Raw genomic sequence first — 19719 nt, 5'->3', positions numbered from 1 at the left:
ACTTTTTAAAATAACTATGAATGTAGTAGAAAATTTCTTTAACGACTGATGGTTAAACTTGATTTTAGTTCACAAACGCGATACCTTATTTAATTTCTCTTCTAGTTAGTTCAGTCTTCTGTGGACGAAATGAGTGAAAGCCTCGTGTAAGCCGTGTGGTTATGATTTTATTAAGAACTGTTTATATTTTTTACAATGTATACAAACTTTAAATTCTCTATAATTTTATGAATGATTTATACCATCTATTTCGAATTTCTTTTATATTTTCAAACAAGCATATCTTTATGTGCTAAATATAGTATTAATTTGTATTATTTAAACTTGTTCTTCTTGGTTTAATTTTTTTAAATAAAATAGTATATCGAGTAGACTGAGCATTCTTTTAAAAGAATATTTTTTTGTTTCTGATATTAAATAATTAAATATAATTCTGTATAGAATCATAATTTAATAGATAATTTACATTTGTTAAATTGTTTTTATTTGTTTGCTCTTAATAATTGAACAAATTTTTACTTATTTGATAAATAATAGTAATTATATAAAAGTTAGTAGTAGTTCGAAGATTACATGCTTAGATTGTTATCTATACGTTGGATACCTGTTCGTAATATGAGTATATTTACTCAATGTTTGAATCCCCTTACGGGTATTGCAACTTGGGAAGAGAAAGATCAAGATTATGACTATCATCAAGAAGTAGCAAGATCAGCATTTGCTGATATGTTGCATGATCATGAAAGAGTTGGTATTTTAAATATAAATATTCAAATTTGATATGTGATGGTAAATAAAATGATTTTTTTGTTGATGTAGAATCAAAAATATTATATTGCCCTTGAAGCTGCTATTAAAAGTAAACATGAGGCTGGAGAAGAAGCTAATGTACTTGATATAGGTACTGGTACAGGTTTATTATCTATGATGGCAGCAAAATGTGGAGCAGATAGTATAACAGCATGCGAGGTATTTTATTATTTTTTATATGTTTAAATAAAAAATTATTATTCATAAAATATTGTAAAATATCTATAATCTTTTAGTTTTTCTTATTTTTAGGCATTCAGTCCAATGGCTATGTGTGCTGTAACGATTATAAAAGAAAATGGTTTTGCAGACAAAATAAAATTAATACACAAACGTTCCACAGAAATGACAGTGGGTAAAAATGGTGATATGCCAAAAAGAGCAAATATTTTGGTGACAGAAGTATTTGATACTGAACTTATTGGAGAAGGAGCACTATCCACGTTTTGTCATGCTCATGAAACATTACTTGAAGTACTATTAACAATTGATATTTTAAACTAATACCTATTACATTTATTTACATATATTTACAAATAATTTTTTTTTAGAAAAATAGTATAGTAATACCAAATAGTGGTACTATGTGGGCACAAGTTGTAGAAAGCAAATCCGTTTGTGCATGGAATAGAATAGAATCGATTAGTGATATTGAGACACAAAGAATTCTTATAGATGCTCCATTATGTATAAAATCATGCTCTGGGGCCGCAGCTGTACATGACATTCAATTGTCACGTCTTCCTCATAACGAATTTAAACCTTTATTACCACCACAGCCTATGTTTAGGTAAAATTATATATTTGTGTGTATTTGTGTTTATAAAATATTTACATCATCTGTATTTTAGATTTGACTGGTCTGGAAATACACCTTTGCAATATGACGATAGGGTATGTCTAGATGTTTCACCAATTAACAACGGTACTGCTCATGCAATTTTTTTGTGGTGGGATTTAAATATGGATACAGAAAAGAAGGTAGTAATTATAATAATATACATTATTTAAAATAATATAGATTTTTGCTAATAGATATTTTATAGGTCTTGTTAAGCTGTGCACCTGTATGGGAGCATCCTGAGATTAAAAAGTTGCCACATAATAATGTAAATTTTAATGAATTAGCAGATGTAATACCATGGAGAGATCATTGGATGCAAACTATTTATTATCTCCCATCAGAAGTACAAATAAGTGTTAATAATAATGTTAGCCTTGTTGGTTATCATGACGAATATTCTTTTTGGTTTGATATAAAGAATGGTCCAATGTATGTTTTATTTTCTTTAATGGATTTTTTTCATCTTATTACACATATTTTCCATATTATCCATGTTTATTATATATTTTTAACATTTTAATCTTGTTTAATTTTTAGATTAGAAATACCGAATTATGACAGACCAATATGTAATTGCTGCACACACATTGCTTACTCCAGAACACGTATAGGTCAATTGAATGACAAAGAACGAAATAATAAATATATAAAAGCATTGTCCAAGAAGATTAAACCAAATTCTGTTTGTCTTTGTTTCTCAGATGGATGTTTCTTAGGTTTAGCTGCTGCACAGTTAGGTGCAAAAAAAGTATATTTATTAGAAACAAATTTTTTGTCTCGAAAAACTATTGAAATGTTTATAAAGACAAATAATCTTGGAGATAAAGTAGAAATTATAAGTAAGGATAAGTTGCCACCAGTTAATATGGTGGATTTAATTTTTGGTGAACCATACTTCATTAGTTCTATTGTACCATGGGAAAACCTTCGTTTTTGGTATCTTGCTTCACAATATTCATCACGAGTTCAAAAGATACCTATAGCAGCTACAATAAAAGCAGTTGCTGTCGAATTTAAAGATCTACATAAAATCCGAGCACCTCTTGGTGTATGTGAAGGTTTTGATTTATCTAGTTTTGATAAGCTTGTTCAGGTAAGGCACTCTATTGTAAAAGTTTAAAATATCTTATTAATCTTTATACAATTTCATAGGAATCCAGTGACAAAAGTGATAGTCCTGTAGATGCACAACCTCTTTGGGAATATCCAGCTCAAGCACTGACATTACCTTTCACTATTAAAACATTTGACCTATCTACAAATGTTCACGATCAAAAACGTATTCAAATATCGGATGATGTTCCTATTTTACAGTAAGACCTTTATTAATTCATGTATTTTTAAGATATTATTTTTGATAAATTTTTTAAAAATTATTCTTTATATTTAGGAGTGGTTCATGCAATGGAGTTGCATTGTGGGTGGATTGGCAATTAGATTCTGAGATAAATGTATCTTGTGGCCCTACTCAAAAAATAGTGCCTGGTAAAAGAATATTATGGGATAGATTCACTAGGCAAGGTGTACATATCTTTCGAAACATTAAAAATGTTTCATGTACAGACATATTATCGTGGTCCTTTGTTTTTGTACCACAACATGGAACTGTAGAGTTCCAATTTAAGATAAATACCAGAAAACAAAATAAGAATGGTTAACATTAATGGTGATTATCTTAATTGAAAATATTAAATAAAAAATAAATGTTACTTTATGTCATTTTTATACTCATTCGTTGTAAAAACTTATTTTAATAATTTATTTTATGCATTACTTTACTAGGATTCCTCTGGTAACATTCGCAATTGTTTAGCTAATCGTCTGCCTATAAGTTTAGGATAAGTCTTCTGTTTGATCAAAAACTCTTTACTCTGATGTGTTACTGCTCCATTTTCAAGTTGAAATCTAAAATGCATCCATTTTGTAATTCTACTGCAATATATTATAGTAAAGTACAGTATTTAATATACAAACATACAGACAAATTGATGAAAAAACAGTAGTTACCTGCAGAGGTAATGCAAAGGGCCAAGCATAATATTTCTTAATTGTTGATTTCCTTCTAAAATCGAAAGTGCCAATGCACCTGTTTCAAGAGTGGATAAGCAACCTTCAGTTGGTTGTGTTCGTATGACGTATTCACTTGCTGGTACTCCCACTAGTTTATAAGCTCGAAGTAAATATAATGCTGGGCTTGCATGATATATAGCCTACAGCGTAAATTCCATTTTACGTATTTGTTCTATTAACATTTTTATACATACAATATTAGGTAATATTATACCTTTGCCTGTGGCCAAGTACCATCCAATAAAACTAAATTATATGGTCTTTGTCCATTTGTACCTACTGGATCCAATTTATTCAGAGCCATAGCTCCAGGTGATGGATACAATAAAATTGTATCTTTGTCATTTAAAATTTCTGCTAAACCTTCATGTTTAGGTAATGGGAATTTTTTCCCTCTATAAATTGAAACATCAATTTCTATTTATGTTTCTTTAATTTACAATTATTACCCTACCTAAAGGTCATACACTTTCCATCTTCTAAACCAAGGGCTAACATAGGAGCTGTACGTAAACAACGTTTTACTTCTGCTGGATGCTGTAAAATAATAATCCTAGATTCAGGGCATAGTCGTTGCTTTGGAAGTCCAGGACACCAACAAACTGCTACCGGTCTTCTATAGAATGAAATATAATAATATTCGTTGAATTTTTTAATGACTTCTTATATAGCTACAGAATTTTATCAATGATATAGGTTAAAATATTTCGATATAAAAGAAAAATATATATAACCTAATAAATTTAAATAAAAATTTAATTAATTTTATGATTGAATAATAAAAAGAAAAATACAGTCGAGGTATAGACATAACCTAAGAATATACAAAATGACATACTTGCATTGTATACATTTGTCTCTTGCTTCAGGAGGATCTGCAGATATTTTTGATAACTCCTCCCATGCGACTTCTTCGTTTGTCATGACAAAAATTTGTGAATTTTTACAAATAAACTAGTATTTAACGGCTGCGTTCGCATAATAACAAGTATCGCACGAGTACCAACTGGGTATGGCTATTGTAAGTTACTATTACTATAGATAGATATATTTCGAGATTACATCGATATATTTATCGTTTCGGAAACGTCATTTCTCGAGGTCATGTATTGGAAAATTATTCAAATCACACAATCCCCTCTTTTAGTTGCGTATATACCATTATATACGTATGTTATTACCCGTAAAAACAAAAAACTAATCGATTTCACATAAATATTTCTTCGTCTTCGTAGATAAATAGAAAATATTTAAATAGAATTTAATTTCGAATTAAATGTAATGAATGGAACGATATAAAATTTGGAAATGAGTATCTTTATTTCCGAGAACGTTCGTTCTAACCCGAACGATAGTGGCAAAGGTCGAAATAAAGAGAAGACGAAGGAAAAAAAAGATAGAAAATAAAAAGGAGAAAAAGAAAATCGGATAGTGAAGCGAGGAGGTATCGGAAGGAGAGTTACACTGCCTACATAGCAAAAAAGGAATGACGCCGGTATTTTTAATGGGAAGCCGAAGGCGAGTTGAATAGAACGAGCTTTTGGGGTGGGTACCGACACTCAGTTTCTTTGATCAATAATGAAACTTTTCTCTGTCTCTCTCTTTCTCCCGTTCTTTCCTATCCACCTCCCTGTTGCCATCCACCCTCCTCTCTTGTAGCCCTGCTTTTCCTTTCTCTGTCTGTCTTTCTTTCTTTCTCTGCTTCCATCGTTCTCTATCTTATCTTATACATTTTTAACCCTTATTTCAGTCCCTCGCGAGGACGTCGTGCGCTTCTACAAGGGTTCAAAGCGAGAGCCAAGTTCTAACAAGCCTGAGGCTTCGTGCCCCTGGCCCCTGGATGTCTCCTTTAAATAATCCACCGGACGATTCATTCGTAGGTAGCGTTTCTCTACGAAAGACTTAATAGTCTTCAACCTCCTAAAGTAGCCTAGAGTGGTTTCAAAGAATTTCGAATCTTCGACTACAAATATGCCGAGGTTCTATCAAGGCCATCTCATCTTTCATGAAATTTTTTTTCTCTTTTTGTATTATTTTTTTTAAGACGTAGGTTAAACCAGAAATAGGCGTTTTAAAAGATATACATTGTAGAGATTAATCGAAAGATTATGACATTTTATAATCAGTATGAATTGTTCTTTTAGGATCGTTCAAGCATGATGAAGAAAGATTCTTTCGATGTCCGCCTCAGTTATCAAGATAATTTCTATGATAAAAGCTACGTGGACGATTCTCCAAAAATTCTATCACCATCTCTTAAGAGAAATTCCAGGTAATTTATAATTCATTGAGAATAATCTTTGAAACGACAGTTCCATCATTATCCTTCCGACATGAAACTTTTTTATTCTTCTGTGAATGCTCTGTGAGAGCATGTTTTCTGTGACGGAGAATCTCTTCGCTTTATTTTCGTTCCTTCGTATATTCAAGGAAGAAAAGTAAAATTTTCCTTTTTACGTTTTTTATTTATTTATTTTTTCTTTTTACTACCTGATCTACCATAGACATAATTCTTGTTCGTAGAACTACAGACAAAATCCTTGCATAGATATCTCGTTCTTTCTCGCAACGTCCTTCCTTCGTATCTCTCGCCTCTTTACAAAGAAAGCGAGGTCGTTCTTTTTACTCGGGGGATCGTGAAAGTCAAGAGGAGATTCGAGAGTGTAGGATATGGTGAGGTACGAGGGAACACGATTTATTAGAGAAAGACGAGGAAAAGAGAAATAAAACGAGGAAAGAGGGAGGAAAAAGAGGATGGACCGCACAAAGAAAAAAACGCGGGCGGGAGGCCGAGGTGTATATGGAGAGAGGGAGAGAGAGAGAGAGAGAGAGAAAGAGAGAGAAAGAGAGAAAGAGAGAGAGAGAGAAAAAGAGAGAAAGAGAGAAAGAGAGAGGTGCGGAATAATGCTTAACAAGCCGACTTGAAAGGACGGCCGCCATGTTGAGTCAATACTTGAAAGTCTTTGCTCATTAAGAATATTTTACATCTGGCTCCTCCGGCAGCACTGCCGAGTCTCTAATTCCTCTTTCCCTACCACCGTTCGTTCCGAAGCCGCGTTCGCTTCGCTCATCTTCGAAGAGAGAAGCTTTCTTTTGCTTCCTCTTTCTCTGTCCCCTTTGCCCTCACTCCCGCCTTCACGTTCGAGGTCCGTCCCCCTGGTGCCTGGTTGCATACCGGGGGTGGTTGGACCCTCGAAGATGGAAGTTATTTACGCGCCACTCGGAACACCCTCTACCATCGCGAACTTTCTCTCTCTCTCTCTCTCTTTTTCTCTTTTTCTCCTGGTTTCCCTTTGCATAACCCCTCTCATCGGTTGCTATCCCCTCTGTTGCCGCTACTGCCGGCGGCCTTGGCTGGCCATCACGTCCGCCATTGCCTTCCTTTCCTGACCCTTTAAGAACGACAGAAAGAATTCCTTCGACTTCACCCACGGGCCAACCCTCCGTCCGCCCTTTGCAGTCTCTCTCTCTTTCTCTCTCTCTCTCTCTCTCTCTCTTTTTCACTCTTTCTCTTTCTTCTCCTCTCCCTTTTTCTTCCTCCTTTCGTTCTCCTACCATCGCGTAATCACCGTTCCATTTCGCGGCGTTTTTCCTAATTCCTACCCAATTCCGCTTTTAGCATTTCAATTTATGCCCGCGGACCGATCCGTCGGACGTGCCTACCCTCCGGTAACGACGGATTATTATCGAAGACGTACCGCTTCGAATGGAAATTTACTTGGAAATCGGGAAGAGGGGTGAAATTGTTCTTTTACGCGTTCGACAGAAAAATTGGTATCGACATTGTTATTGTTCTTTTAACTTTCTTTCTATGGATAATAATTTATTCGATATCGAGATATAAAAATAATCGCATTTACTTTTATATATGAGTTCTCGACAGTTCTATTGAAGAATTTTTTATCTCTCTTTCTCTCTCTCTCTCTCTCTTTTTTGTTATAATTTCGCTTGCTCGTCACGTTGCCGTTAGATCGGTTCACAAAACGATAAGACTGTCGTTACCCCTTGTCGCGAATAGGGGTATGGTTATAAAAATAAATCACGTGTGCACATCGGTACAGCGTTTCTCGCGTTTCTCAATTGTATCAACTTTAACCCTTTCATTGTTTCGCTTTTTTTTCTATCGATCCTTTCTTGGCATTTCAGCGGCTCCATTCGTAAACCCTTTCTCGCGCGTTTCGTGTTAGGAACGGGCGAGGAGATTCGAAGTTTGTCCGTGCGAACAATCGCGTGCACGAACGGTATGTTAGCGTACATAATAAGCTGTGCAGAAAGCGAGCAAACGAGAATGAGAAAGAAAAAGAGCGAGAGAGAGAGAGACAGAGTGAAACAAAAACTGGTCTCGCGAGGTAAAACAATAGGGGGTTCCTTCGGAAGGGCAGACAGAGAGAAAGAGAGAGAGGAGTCCCGTACAACCCCGTAGAGTCGTAGAGCTATGGCACGACGTGTGTGAAATTCAAGAACCTGTAGCGCGAAGAAGAACAAAACGTTGCTGCCAGCTGCGCGGTGCATACGTTATTAATGTGTCGTTTTGTCCTTCCTCATCGACATCCTTACTCGAGAAAGAAAGAAAGAGAAAGAGAGAAAGAGAGAGAACCAAAGATCATAATTCCAGCGAGACGGTGCAATGCGTTAATATACCGAGACTCGCCTCCTTCTTTTCGGCCGAGTCTCTTTACCCCACATTTTCTTTGGTACCTTTCATTCCCTATCCTTTCTCACTCTTCTCTCTCTTCTTCCCCATCGACCGAGAAACAGGTTCCTCTTTATTCGGCCCGCTTATTATGCAACTTATTGTTTTCACCGAGACACAAGGGTCTCCGAGTGGTCCTGAATCAGGCGAAAAAAAAACGAGTCTTCGAGTGACTCGTTCCACGGCTTTGCGTTCTCATACTTCCATCTCTCATACCGAATTATCATAGCGTTAGATTTTTGTCATTTCGATGGACCGCTCTTTTTTAACCGGTAGATGACATTGTGATATTTGGATTAGAAAAGATCCTTTACGAAGGATATATAGAGTAGATAAAAGATTCTCTATTGTATAGACTGGAAGATCATATTCCATGCAAGATGTCTCCTTTGAAATTTTTTATTTTTCTCGAATGCTTCTTCAACGATATTCCCATGGACCGATTAAGATAATAAATGCGACATCTCTTTTTTCTTTCTTTCTTTTTTTTGTTCTTTTTATAAACGACCGATTATCTAATGATCATTGGTAAGATTTCTTGATTCGTTGCTGGAATGATGCAGCACCAATGGACGGCAGATGTCCAGAAGCAAACGAAAAAGATTTTCTTTTTCTTTTTCACTTCTTTTTTCTTTTTTTTTTTTTTTAGTAAGAACTCCTGTGGACCCGTCCAGGTGTCCATTGTGGGTCCGAGCTACGATTCTCAACCCTTAATCCTTAACCCTTTGGCCGCACGCATCCGTCTGCAGACGCCCATTTACCGATTCTGAAACAATACCGACCGGACCGCACCCCGGATGCGCACGTTTATTAAGTAATGTCCCCCTTTGCTTTTCGTTTCGCAGCTGGCCGAGCAAAAAAAGTACTGTTGCTTTTGTCTATCGCTTCTCGCGGTCCAACGATGCTTTCCTAACGATTTTTAGCAATCGTTACGTCGTAAGATCGAATGTCCACGATATCAAAACGCTGAAATTTTTCTGTTTTCTAATTTAAGATCTAAACGATTTTTATCTAAGACACGACAAATGTGTTTTTAGGCACACGCCACGAACATTTATTCATTTGTCGTAACTTTCGATAGCAATCAAATTTTGTAATTTTGTTTTAAATATCATATCACCTCGGTGATTTCCGACCGTGTGAATCTTGCAAATTTTTAAATATGATAGTAAGAAATTGATTCAGTTAAATTTAATATTCTTTAATAATACTACTTATAATTTAATAGAACTAGATACATTGTTGAAGAGAATTTTACAATCAAGATTGTGATTCTAAATATTTAATATTACAATGTAACGATGAGTTACTATACAATCAGATAGCTAGGATAAACTTTAAACACTTCAATGATTTTAAAAATCATGAAAATGAAATGAGGGTAATTATTATATATGGAAAAAATCAATTAATACGAACGTTAAAGTTAGATGTGAAAATGATCAATGATATGAAAGATATGATAGATATGAAAACTCACAACAATGATCACGATCATCTCCATCGATTTAGAATAATTCATCTTCTTCTCTCCGTTGTCATCATCATTTCTTATTATTTATGTCTTCAAATATGGTGCACCATATGAAAATTGTTCTGTAAATTTGATTTCTTGAATTGCTGATAGTATTCAAGCAACGTACGTCGTACGATTCAAAGACGAGTCACAAGGGGTTAAGCGAAACCTGACCAGATCCGTGGCTCACCCCACTACGTGGCCGGCAAAAGGGTGGCCCTTGGCACTAGAACCCGTCCTTCGTTCATGCAAAATGCAAGAGGCCAGTTTCGAAACGGCCGGCCATCAAATATCCACGCCGTTACTATTTCCGAATAAAAATTCTTTCGCGATGCGTCCGAACAATTTTTGCTTGTCACGTTAAATTTGATTTAACGCTTTTTCCGAGAAGTTTCCGTTCGAAGTGACGATACGCCAAAAATATTGATCGTGATCGATGTGATGGAATCACGAACGATGTTACAATGTTTGGATCGAAAAATCATAAAAACCGATTGAAATCGAAAGTGTCGTTCGAATCGAAAAGAGATGATAGTGTTGCCGAATTGATTTGTTTTCAAAAGCTCTTTCAAAGTGGCAATTGAAATACGATTGTGGAGTTGCATAGTTTTAGATTATTATACGTGTAGTATTTGTTTATACATTTTTGTGCCAGTATGGTGAAAGATGGATGAAAAAAAATGTTATAATGATATCTAACATCGAGTATAATATTACAATCGATAGAGCGAACGAATGTGTATAGGTTGAAATTCATTTCAAAGATTATAATTTCGGTAGATTTTAATCATTTTTTACCATTTTGATTTAATTCCATTAACGATAGATTTTTCTCAACGCACCGCCTTGAAAGATTGACCTTAATCTCAGGAGGATCAATTAGTCACTGATTAATCCTCGCGCAGCATTCTCTCGTCCGTTTCCTCTTCGATTGTCTGTGAAATTATCGCACGTAATTCAGTTCTCGTAATGGTCTGGACGGCTTTCCACTCCGTCAACTTTTATAAAGTTGCCGACTTCTCTCGTTTGTGCGTAATTACTATTAATTAAGTAAAGATACAATTAAAATCTTTTCAACTCAATTCGTAAGATGTATCGAACGATGTATTATTATAATCATTATTATTATTTCTTTTTTTTGGGTCAAATCGATTCAGCGTAAAGTTTTATCTCCTATTACATAATTAATAATTACATAATTATCAACATAAAAAGGTATCATTAGACGGATCGGTAATCAAATGCGAAGATTTCGAAAATTGTAATGAAAATGTGTAAAAGAGGAGGAGGGGGTGAACTTAGCGAAAGAGGGTGTGGTTGCTTAAAATGTCGGACTTAAAGTACGTGCGACCATATTCCGTTTGCCTGCTCCCTTCGTAAAGTTGATGGTGGAGGAGGTAAACCCCACCCACCCCTTTGTATGTAGAAGGTACGGAGCCATTGATTTTGAATATGTAATCCGAGGCATTTTATTATTCCATCGTACTTTGATCGGGGTAGGGGTTTGCTGTTTCTCCGCCGCATCGGACGGGGGGTGGTTCGATCACCATACTACCGCCATCGACCTTCGTTTCTCGTCCGTGAACGGAGGGTGGGGTGAGCAAGCGAGCGAGCAAGCGGGAAAGAGAAAGATAGATAGATAGATATAAAGAGAGAGAATGAGAGAGAGAGAGAGAGAGAGAGAGAGAGAGAGAGAGAGAGAGAGAAAGAGAGAAAGAGAAAGAAAGAGAAAAAGGGAGAGAAAGAGGGAGAGAGAGAGAGAGAGAGAGAGAGAGAGAGAGAGAGAGAGAGAGAGAGAACAGAGTTGATTCTCCTCGGCAACTACCACCGTCGGAACCGACGCCACCACTACCACCACCACTACCACCCTCCAGTTCTTGACGCGTGATTGAATATTTTTTCGCTGTGCGCGATTGGTTCGTCGTAGTCGTGGCAGGCAGAACGAACGAGTCTAGAGGGGTAGTACAGCATGACGGAGGAGAAGGAGGAGGAGGACGTGGAGGTGGAGGTGGGTGGGGTGGGGTTTGGAGCCACCTGTCAAGCAAAAGAATCGCCATGGTAACCAGGAAACCAGGCACCGTCGCCATCGGCTGAAGGGGCTGCTCGTTCGACGGGGGTTGTCGACCGGATCTTTCAGAGATACTCACGGAGCTTACATTGAATTTTAAGAAAGTTTCTACCATCGGAATAAGATCGGCATAATCGGGTGTCCAAGAGCGCGAGACCCCATTCGAAAAGAGGATTTGCTAAGATGTCGAACGAGACTTCTTTCTAAGACTCTATGTAAACTATTTCGTTAAATGAAGGACAAATTGGATTTTGAGTAATGTTTACGATACAGACATCGACTTTTAACAATGTTAATGGAGATTTATATACAAGTATGTTTTGGTTTCTCTACAACTACAGATAGTTTACGTTATTATTGATGCGACCTTGTTATTTAATCTATTATATTGATTTTACTAGGTCCTTTGTAACGCTGTATCAGTTGTTTTGGTTTTTCTTCAATGATAGTTTACGTTACCATTGATCCGACCTTGTTATTTAATTTGTTATATTGATTTTACTAGGTCTTTTGTAACATTGTATCAGTTGTTTTGGTTTTTCTTCAATGATAATTTACGTTATCATTGATCCGACCTTGTTACTTATTTTGTTATATGAATCTTACTAGGTCTTTTGTAACGTTGTATCAGTCTTTACTCATCCGTCGCCACTAGAAGATTGATTGAGTTAGTGCGGTCGATACTACTATATATTTGCAACATTTCGAAGAATCTGCATTATTTCTTTGTAATATTCCTTTTCTACAGAAACGTCGGATTCGCTTTGTCGCGAAAGTATCTTTCTTTATTTCGATATCATCGTTTCTTCTTCATAAAGGTTCTCACAAAGTTTCCGAGTCTCGTTTCACCGACGCTTTCCCAGAAGATACAAGAGGGTCAAATAAAGATTACGTACTACGTTCAATAATGTTGCTTCAACGAAAAGGGTTAAATATTCTTACGCTCCCAAAGGTAATGTATACTCACAAAGAACATCTTCGAAATTATTGCTTTTGATTTTGATGAAACTTTACAAGTTGATAGAACACATATATGAAAATAAGACATGTATTTTTTTTTCTTATTTGCGATAATTTGATAGAAAGAGACGAAAATCATTGTTTTTTCCACCTATAACTTAATACACATCGTTTATTATATACAATTATTATATTAATATACAACGTAGAGATATGAAATATAAAAATTTATTAGAAAATTGAACGTATAGAATCGATCGCTGTTACTCGACGTGTAACAATAATTTCAACGAAATTAACTGGCGGAAGATCTTGAAAAGCGACATGTCAAGTAACTCCTATGTCTAGAATTCGCAATTTTGCTTGTAAAAGTAGTGCGCGGAAAGAATCTGCACCCTCAAGGGGTTCTGAAAACGCAGGAAAGCGGAAAGGAAAGGAAAGGAAAGGAAAGGTAGGAAGGGTGGAAAGCCACGGGTGGGGGTGGGTGAATGGAGGTCCCTGTAATGATCTTACGGCCGTGGTAACTTTTTTAATCAGCGCCCGGTTTAATTATACGGTCGATGAGGAAGGTGCTCACTCCCTCCTTCCTCCTCTGGAACTCCTCCAGGCTCGTGCTCGAATCCCTCCCGGACGGCTGGTCGGTCTGCTAGCCAGCCAGCCGCCCTCTTCGTTCCACCACAGCCTCCATCTTCGAGCTTTCCTCATCAACCCCTCTCAGGGAAGACCCGGCCAGTCGTTCTTAACTAGGTACCGACTCGCAAACAAGATTTGACTTATTGCGCCCGAGCGATTTCTCCTTCGTTCTCTGCTTATTCCCGAGGAAATCCCAGGGAAGCTGCCTCGGGAAATTTTCAAATGTTTTTAATTGGACGGTGTGGTATCAACGCCGAGAAATCGCGATGATTGCGGCTCCCACGTGAGCTTTTACTATATTGTCGTAGCTAGCAATTGTTAATTTTTTTTTTAATTAAATTATTTTTGATTACTCTAGCGAATACTTTTATTCGTTAATCGTATCGTTCCGTATTTTTCCCCGACTATGTTTCAAAATTCTTTATATATTTCCATTTATATTTCTTGCAAATATTAATTTAACGAACATTTTGTATTTTATATTGGTAAGTTTTATTATTCAGGGATTTGCGGATTTATAATGAAGTGTACAAACGTATGTTTATATTTTTTTTATTGTTCACTATGCGTACTTTGTTCATACGATATGTAATATTCAGTGAATTATTGCGAATATAAAGCATCGTTCTTTGGTCGTCGAGCAATGGAGCTTACACCGTATAACTCGGCGCACATTGAGCAGGGGTGGTTAGAGTGGGGGATTAGAGGGTGGGCTCTCCTCTAGCGATACAATTCGAGCCTCCCTTTTGCGCAATGGCGTCTGCCATATTTCTTTACAAATTTTTTACTTTTTCTTAAAGATTTTTCTTATATTATTACAATTATCGAAGAAATGTAATTAATATACACATATGTTTTAGTTTACTTTTTTAATGAAATATGAATTAGGATAGAAATAGAATATAGGAAAAATCGAAGTGCTTTATTTTTTAAATTTAGTCTTCTATCCTAATAAATATAGATATCTCAATCAAAACTTGGCGACAACTTTGAAACGTTCCTTTGACTTTAATTTAAGTGGTTCGTGACTTGTAAGATTTTCTTAAAGGGTTGTATTCAATGCCGAATGGTAATCGATTCCTACCTGCTCGAATTTGACCTGAACGCGTGCTGGGTACCTGCTATGCGAGAAACAGAATCGAGATCGATTATATTAAGCATAAAATCGATGGTGTGAAAGTAATAGAGGGTATCGATACCTGTTGCGTGGAAGCACGATCTGTTACCTGGCACGATGCTCCCTTTTCCATAGTGACAGGTAATTTGATTCCCTGCATCGGACTATCGAATATATAAATCGTTGACACAAGCGATATTTTGATCGTTTATATAATAATTGATTACATCTGATATTCTATGTATTATATTTTTAAAGAATGCAAGGTCTATCAAGAAACGAAAGTTAAAAATTTTATAAAGGACTCCGTTTAATACCTCAATTTAATTTTGAATTACTCTCATGAAATATTCAGACGTATACTTAAATAATTTAAGTATACTTATATCTACTATAATTTAATAAATTTATTTGATCATATAAAACTACATTACGAATATATAGTATATATAGATATAGTTGTACTTTTAAAATATTAAGGAGTTCTAATGGTAAGTTTGAACCATTTGAAATTTGACGATCTTACATCATTAAAATCTTTTTTCGCACATTGTCAACTACATTATCGAGATGGCCGTTGCGAATGGCTTTAAAAGAAGTTTTAATGACGTCGAGTTCGTCTTTCTTTTACTATTTCTTTTTTACGTTTGTCGATAGGCGCCATTGTCAAGTTTTATTCTACGTCGATGGCGATAGGAAGTTACGAAGGATTTTCGTGGTAAACGGTACAAAATCGCTTCGTCGACTTTCTACAGCTTCCCTTCGCTCGGTGACAACGACGAGAGTTAATTACGGCATAATTAACGTGTAAGGTAATCCGCGGCTTACGTTTCGTCCGAACAAGAGAGGTGTAGAGAGAGAGAGAAAGAAAGAGAGAAAGAGAGAGAGAGAGAAAGAGAGAGAGAGAGAGAGAGAGAGAGAGAGAAAGAGAGTGAGGGAGCGATGGAGGGAGAGTTGAAGGGATCGCAATTAGTGCGCCGTCTTGGAAGATCGATCTTCTTTAGGGGAAGTTTGTTCGTTCGAACAGGACATTCTCGAAGAACTTTGAAAGGCTTGATGCACTTTATTACGAGCTATATTATTCCTGATTGAGTCTTTAGTAATTTACAAGATCGCCAGCGTATAAAAGATGCATAAATTTCTTTTTTCTAAAAATATTTTAGCGAGAATATTAAAATATTAAATGTCCCTAAGCGTCAAATGTCTTTATTAAAATATATTTATAATCGTTTTTTAATACAAAAAAAAATAATGTGTTCCATTAATGTTAATGATAAGCGAAAAATGTTGTTGACTCGATCTGCGAATGGACCGAGTCATTTTTTGATGATTATTCTTAAACTTCTTTATTAAGTGTCTTTTTTGAATTATATAATTTCATGGGATTTTTTTTTAAGAAACAAAAAAAGATTTAATTATTTATATAAATCGTATTACATTGATTCATAATTACGAGTAAACTTGAAGATATTTGTATGAATTTCACATTTATTTAACAAATGAATTGTTTATCTGATAAAAGTATAGATTATTTTTTATATATAATTATTTCATATTTTATAGAAAAAAAATAATAATATATTATTTTATTAAAATATATATAATAATTAGCCCCTCTAGGGAAAATTATCAACCGCATAGAAGAAAATGTTGCAGCCATTAGTGGTTAGATGGCTGTACATGCTTTCGACCGAACTGCGCTCTGTAATTCACTAGAGCATATTGTTAATGCAGCGCTCCATGTTATCGACGATTTAAGGGTGAAGTGGTAGATCCCTGTTCCACCCTTTTCAGTGGCTCTCAGTTAGTGCACTTTTAATTTTAACGTTTGGAAATAGCTCACGTATTTGGGAGGAAGCATTAACTCCCTTCGAAGCGATTTATGCGTGTGATAAAGCAGACCTTTTCGTACCAATAATCGTCAATAGTGATTAAATTGCTTCTATAAATTTAAATTAAGTATCTTGCGGGCCTAATTGCATTCTCTAATAGTATTTTAAGTAGATATTCCAAGAAATTACACTCTTAATTACACACCGTAACGATTTACGTTTAAAACGAATAATTTTGAGCATGATATAAGATGATAACGAGTTTGAGTTTTCATGTTTGAGATTTTATTTTACTATTTGTTTAACGTGTATAGAAGATATTGAGAAGGTCATAACAAGTATGATCAAACGTTACGTTTAATGGAATTTCATATTAAACTATGCATACAATTGTAATATTAAAGTGTCCTATACCGAGAGGATCATGTCTCGTCAATTTTAAATCTAAAGAGTCGCTTTTGCTACGGCTACATATTCTCTGGCTGTAAAAACAGTTATTATTTTTCCGACGATTGTTCGTCACAAGCAGATGTCTACCGAAAGACCTTTTTCTCTTTCTAGCTTATACTCTCTCTCTCTCTCTCTCTTTCTCTTTTTCTTTCTCTTTCTTTCTTTCTCGATCCTTCAAATTTGCATATACAGGAACGAATCGCAGCATCCGGACTGACGGCAGGTAGCGATGTTACGTACGACGGTGTGCGTACGGTGAAAATGAAGTGGCCCAAGGCATTAATAACTGTACAAAAGGGCCTTAAGACCGGGGTGGGAAACGTGGACCATGTTGCATAAATTAAATCAAAACGAGTTTCGCGAGGCAACGGCTTTAGAGGGTCGTTCGAATCACTGTTCTCGTTCTATGTAGTACTTTGAGAAGACTAAAATGACATGAGTGCTTTCGATGACCTTGAGATCTATTTAATATACATATTTTTTTTCCATAAATTTCATTTCATTTAAACGTTCCACGTATTCTTTTTTGTTATTTTTAAAGTCGTTAAAATAGAGACCAAGAAACTCATGGAAAAATTAACGAATGATTTTGTGGTTTCTTAATGTTCTTATCTTCGTTAAATAGATATCAGATAGAGATTAAAGCGAAGAACTTGCACCGACGGAGCGATAAAAGTGCGAAAAACGTATTTACCAATACCAAGAGATGTAAAGACGTTAGAATCTCTTCTCTCTTCTCCCTTCTCTCGGTCTTACGTCTGTCTTAAACGAGATAGAAATGTCCCATCCCCTTAGACCGATAATCCTTATAAATTGGCGCGATAAATCCTCATCAGGTTTATTAAATTAATGCGAGCTCTTATTGAGGACACAGCGATTTCTTAAACATCAAGGCTAACCCTGTATCATCGATTGGATTCCGTTATTTTCCAGAACGTTTGAGCATAAATTCTCTTTTACAACGAATTTTCTTGAAACTCTTCTTTCTAACGAGATTATGTATCACGATATTACGATAGTTTTCAAAAAGAATTATCTTTTTAATTTTTTATTTATAAAGAAAATATACAATTACTTTTGATTCGCAATCAATCGTTTAACGTTAAAATTTTAACGTTCAAGAAGTGAACAAATTCTTTGTCAAGTCGATGATATGATATTTTCTTAATTTGCTTGTTTCGCAACAGAGTTGGTAGGAAGTTTTAGCAGTGGTTGACATTATTGAATTAAGGAAAGCGAGGTCTCCTTAGAAAATAAATTCTGTATAGGGTAAAACAAATAAAGCAATTCTATCGGGATCCTCGAGCCGTTGCAGTAACTCATCTTGCAACTTTCACCCTACTTGCCTCGGCCAGAGCTGGCAGACAGTTTTGTTTCTTTTTCCTGGACGGAAAGCAATTGTTTCGACCTGGCAGTTTAAAGAGAGAAAGAATAAAGGATGGAGAGTCGTTGAGAGCGAAAGGATGGGGAGACAGAGAGAGAGAGAAAGAGAGAGAGAGAGAGAGAGAGAGAGAGAGAGAATGAAAGAAAGAATGAGAGAAAGAGAGAAAAAGAGAGTAGGGGGAAGGGGGAGAGAAATTATAAATGCGCGACTGGCAGCGACACCCCATTACTCGGTTGGGTCCTCTGCTTTTCGGCGCCATTGCATCGAAAATGCTCGCACGACCGAAAACAAAAGAAGAACGCGGCAGACTCCCTTTTACGAGCTTCTCTTTCTTTTCAGTTCGCATTAATGCACGAAGCAAATATAGGAAAGGTAGCATCATGAAATCTACTGGGACTTTTGTAACTCAGGTTTTGTTCTTCTTTCTATCTTTTTTTTTCTTTCTTTTTCTCTTTCTTTTATGTTATATGAGAGAAATTTTAGAAAACAAAAATAATCAATGTTATTAATAATTCATTTTTTGTTAATTTGTCATAGACAGATATACACTAAGTACGTACATTCTTTGTAAAAATTATTTTTATTTTTCTTTACAAAAGAAAGGAAGGATTATTTCTCTCTTTCTCTCTCTCTCTCTCTCTCTCTCTCTCTCTCTCTCTCTCTCTCTCTCTTTCATCTTCCATAGATTCTCTTTTTTCTCGTCCAGTTCTGCTTTATAAATTCGCGTCCATGTTGGTCCGGGGTTGAGCGCGCACTCCGACGCGCATCGATCCGAGGCCTTGCGATGCCTGCCGGTCTTTTTGGATTCTCGGCATATGTTTCCCTTCGAACCTGCCGACGAAAGTCATACTCAACCTCCTGTTACGTTCGTTCTCATCTCTGGGATGAGGAAACATCTTCGTGTCTGTATAAACCAGTCTATACGCTAACACTTTCTTATCACGTTATATATTTAGATTTAAATCTTAAGAAGTAACTTCGGATAGCTTTTCACTCTTCGCTAATTATCATTGTATAAGTTCTTTTTTTTTCATTTTGGTCATGACTTCAAAATTGGATATTTACCGAACAATATCTACCAGTTATAATATATACGAAAGTTCATCGTTTTATATTTATAACTTTTCCATTCGACTTTCAACGAATAATATTTCTTTTGATTTTATCGAAAGTGATAAAATTTCATTCGTAAAATATTTTGGTTCGTTTTCCTTTTCATATATATTTATATAATAATACATTTTATTAATAGCCAACAACGATCCCGTAGCTTTCGTTATTAATTTAACCGTTGAAGTTATCGACGATACGTGTCTTGATAAAACGTAGGTGGAGAAGAAAT

General features: G+C 35.7%; 2 protein-coding genes and 1 long non-coding RNA gene across 7 annotated transcripts; 2 read left to right on the top strand and 1 right to left on the bottom strand.

The window, feature by feature from the left end:
* The first annotated feature begins 115 nt into the window (after window positions 1-115).
* LOC127072915 (protein arginine N-methyltransferase 7) lies at window positions 116-3368 on the top strand. Of its 2 annotated transcripts, XM_051013794.1 has the most exons (9): window positions 116-747; window positions 820-969; window positions 1063-1284; window positions 1362-1600; window positions 1662-1791; window positions 1857-2083; window positions 2192-2747; window positions 2807-2967; window positions 3045-3368. In XM_051013794.1, exons 1-9 carry the CDS (start codon window positions 574-576, stop codon window positions 3310-3312), a joined length of 2127 nt encoding a protein of 708 aa, XP_050869751.1. In that variant the 5' UTR covers window positions 116-573; the 3' UTR covers window positions 3313-3368. The 2 variants fall into 2 exon arrangements, with proteins under 2 accessions (XP_050869751.1, XP_050869752.1); XM_051013795.1 differs by lacking the exon at window positions 116-747 and having other exon boundaries at window positions 834-969; window positions 1047-1284.
* On the bottom strand, window positions 2085-4937 carry LOC127072920 (tRNA-uridine aminocarboxypropyltransferase 2). Of its 3 annotated transcripts, none has more exons than XM_051013803.1 (5): window positions 4563-4937; window positions 4179-4340; window positions 3939-4119; window positions 3662-3864; window positions 2085-3586 (listed from the first exon to the last, which is right to left on the bottom strand). In XM_051013803.1, exons 1-5 carry the CDS (start codon window positions 4646-4648, stop codon window positions 3433-3435), a joined length of 786 nt encoding a protein of 261 aa, XP_050869760.1. In that variant the 5' UTR covers window positions 4649-4937; the 3' UTR covers window positions 2085-3432. The 3 variants fall into 3 exon arrangements, with proteins under 3 accessions (XP_050869760.1, XP_050869761.1, XP_050869762.1); XM_051013804.1 differs by having other exon boundaries at window positions 2085-3559; XM_051013805.1 differs by having other exon boundaries at window positions 4567-4937.
* On the top strand, window positions 4921-15582 carry LOC127072930 (uncharacterized). Of its 2 annotated transcripts, XR_007785630.1 has the most exons (4): window positions 4921-5269; window positions 5475-5600; window positions 5869-5996; window positions 15369-15582. It is a non-coding gene; the product is annotated as an uncharacterized LOC127072930 (long non-coding RNA). The 2 variants fall into 2 exon arrangements; XR_007785629.1 differs by lacking the exon at window positions 15369-15582 and having other exon boundaries at window positions 4939-5269; window positions 5869-6234.
* Window positions 15583-19719: the final 4137 nt, after the last annotated feature.

This window comes from Vespula vulgaris, chromosome 2 (assembly GCF_905475345.1).
Source record: "Vespula vulgaris chromosome 2, iyVesVulg1.1, whole genome shotgun sequence".
NCBI lineage: Eukaryota > Metazoa > Arthropoda > Insecta > Hymenoptera > Vespidae > Vespula > Vespula vulgaris.
This window is presented reverse-complemented; position numbering and strand designations above follow the sequence as displayed.

Bases quoted from the DNA above. Each gene is read 5' to 3' on its own strand.
- LOC127072915 (XM_051013794.1), top strand. From the start codon at position 574: ATGCTTAGATTGTTATCTATACGTTGGATACCTGTTCGTAATATGAGT. The intron at 1,285-1,361 runs GTACTATTAACA...ATTTTTTTTTAG, and splicing joins CTCATGAAACATTACTTGAA to AAAAATAGTATAGTAATACC. The intron at 2,968-3,044 runs GTAAGACCTTTA...CTTTATATTTAG, and splicing joins GATGATGTTCCTATTTTACA to GAGTGGTTCATGCAATGGAG.
- LOC127072920 (XM_051013803.1), bottom strand. From the start codon at position 4,648: ATGACAAACGAAGAAGTCGCATGGGAGGAGTTATCAAAAATATCTGCA. The intron at 4,120-4,178 runs GTAGGGTAATAA...TTCAATTTATAG, and splicing joins GGAAAGTGTATGACCTTTAG to AGGGAAAAAATTCCCATTAC. The intron at 3,587-3,661 runs GTAACTACTGTT...AATATATTGCAG, and splicing joins CCTTTGCATTACCTCTGCAG to TAGAATTACAAAATGGATGC.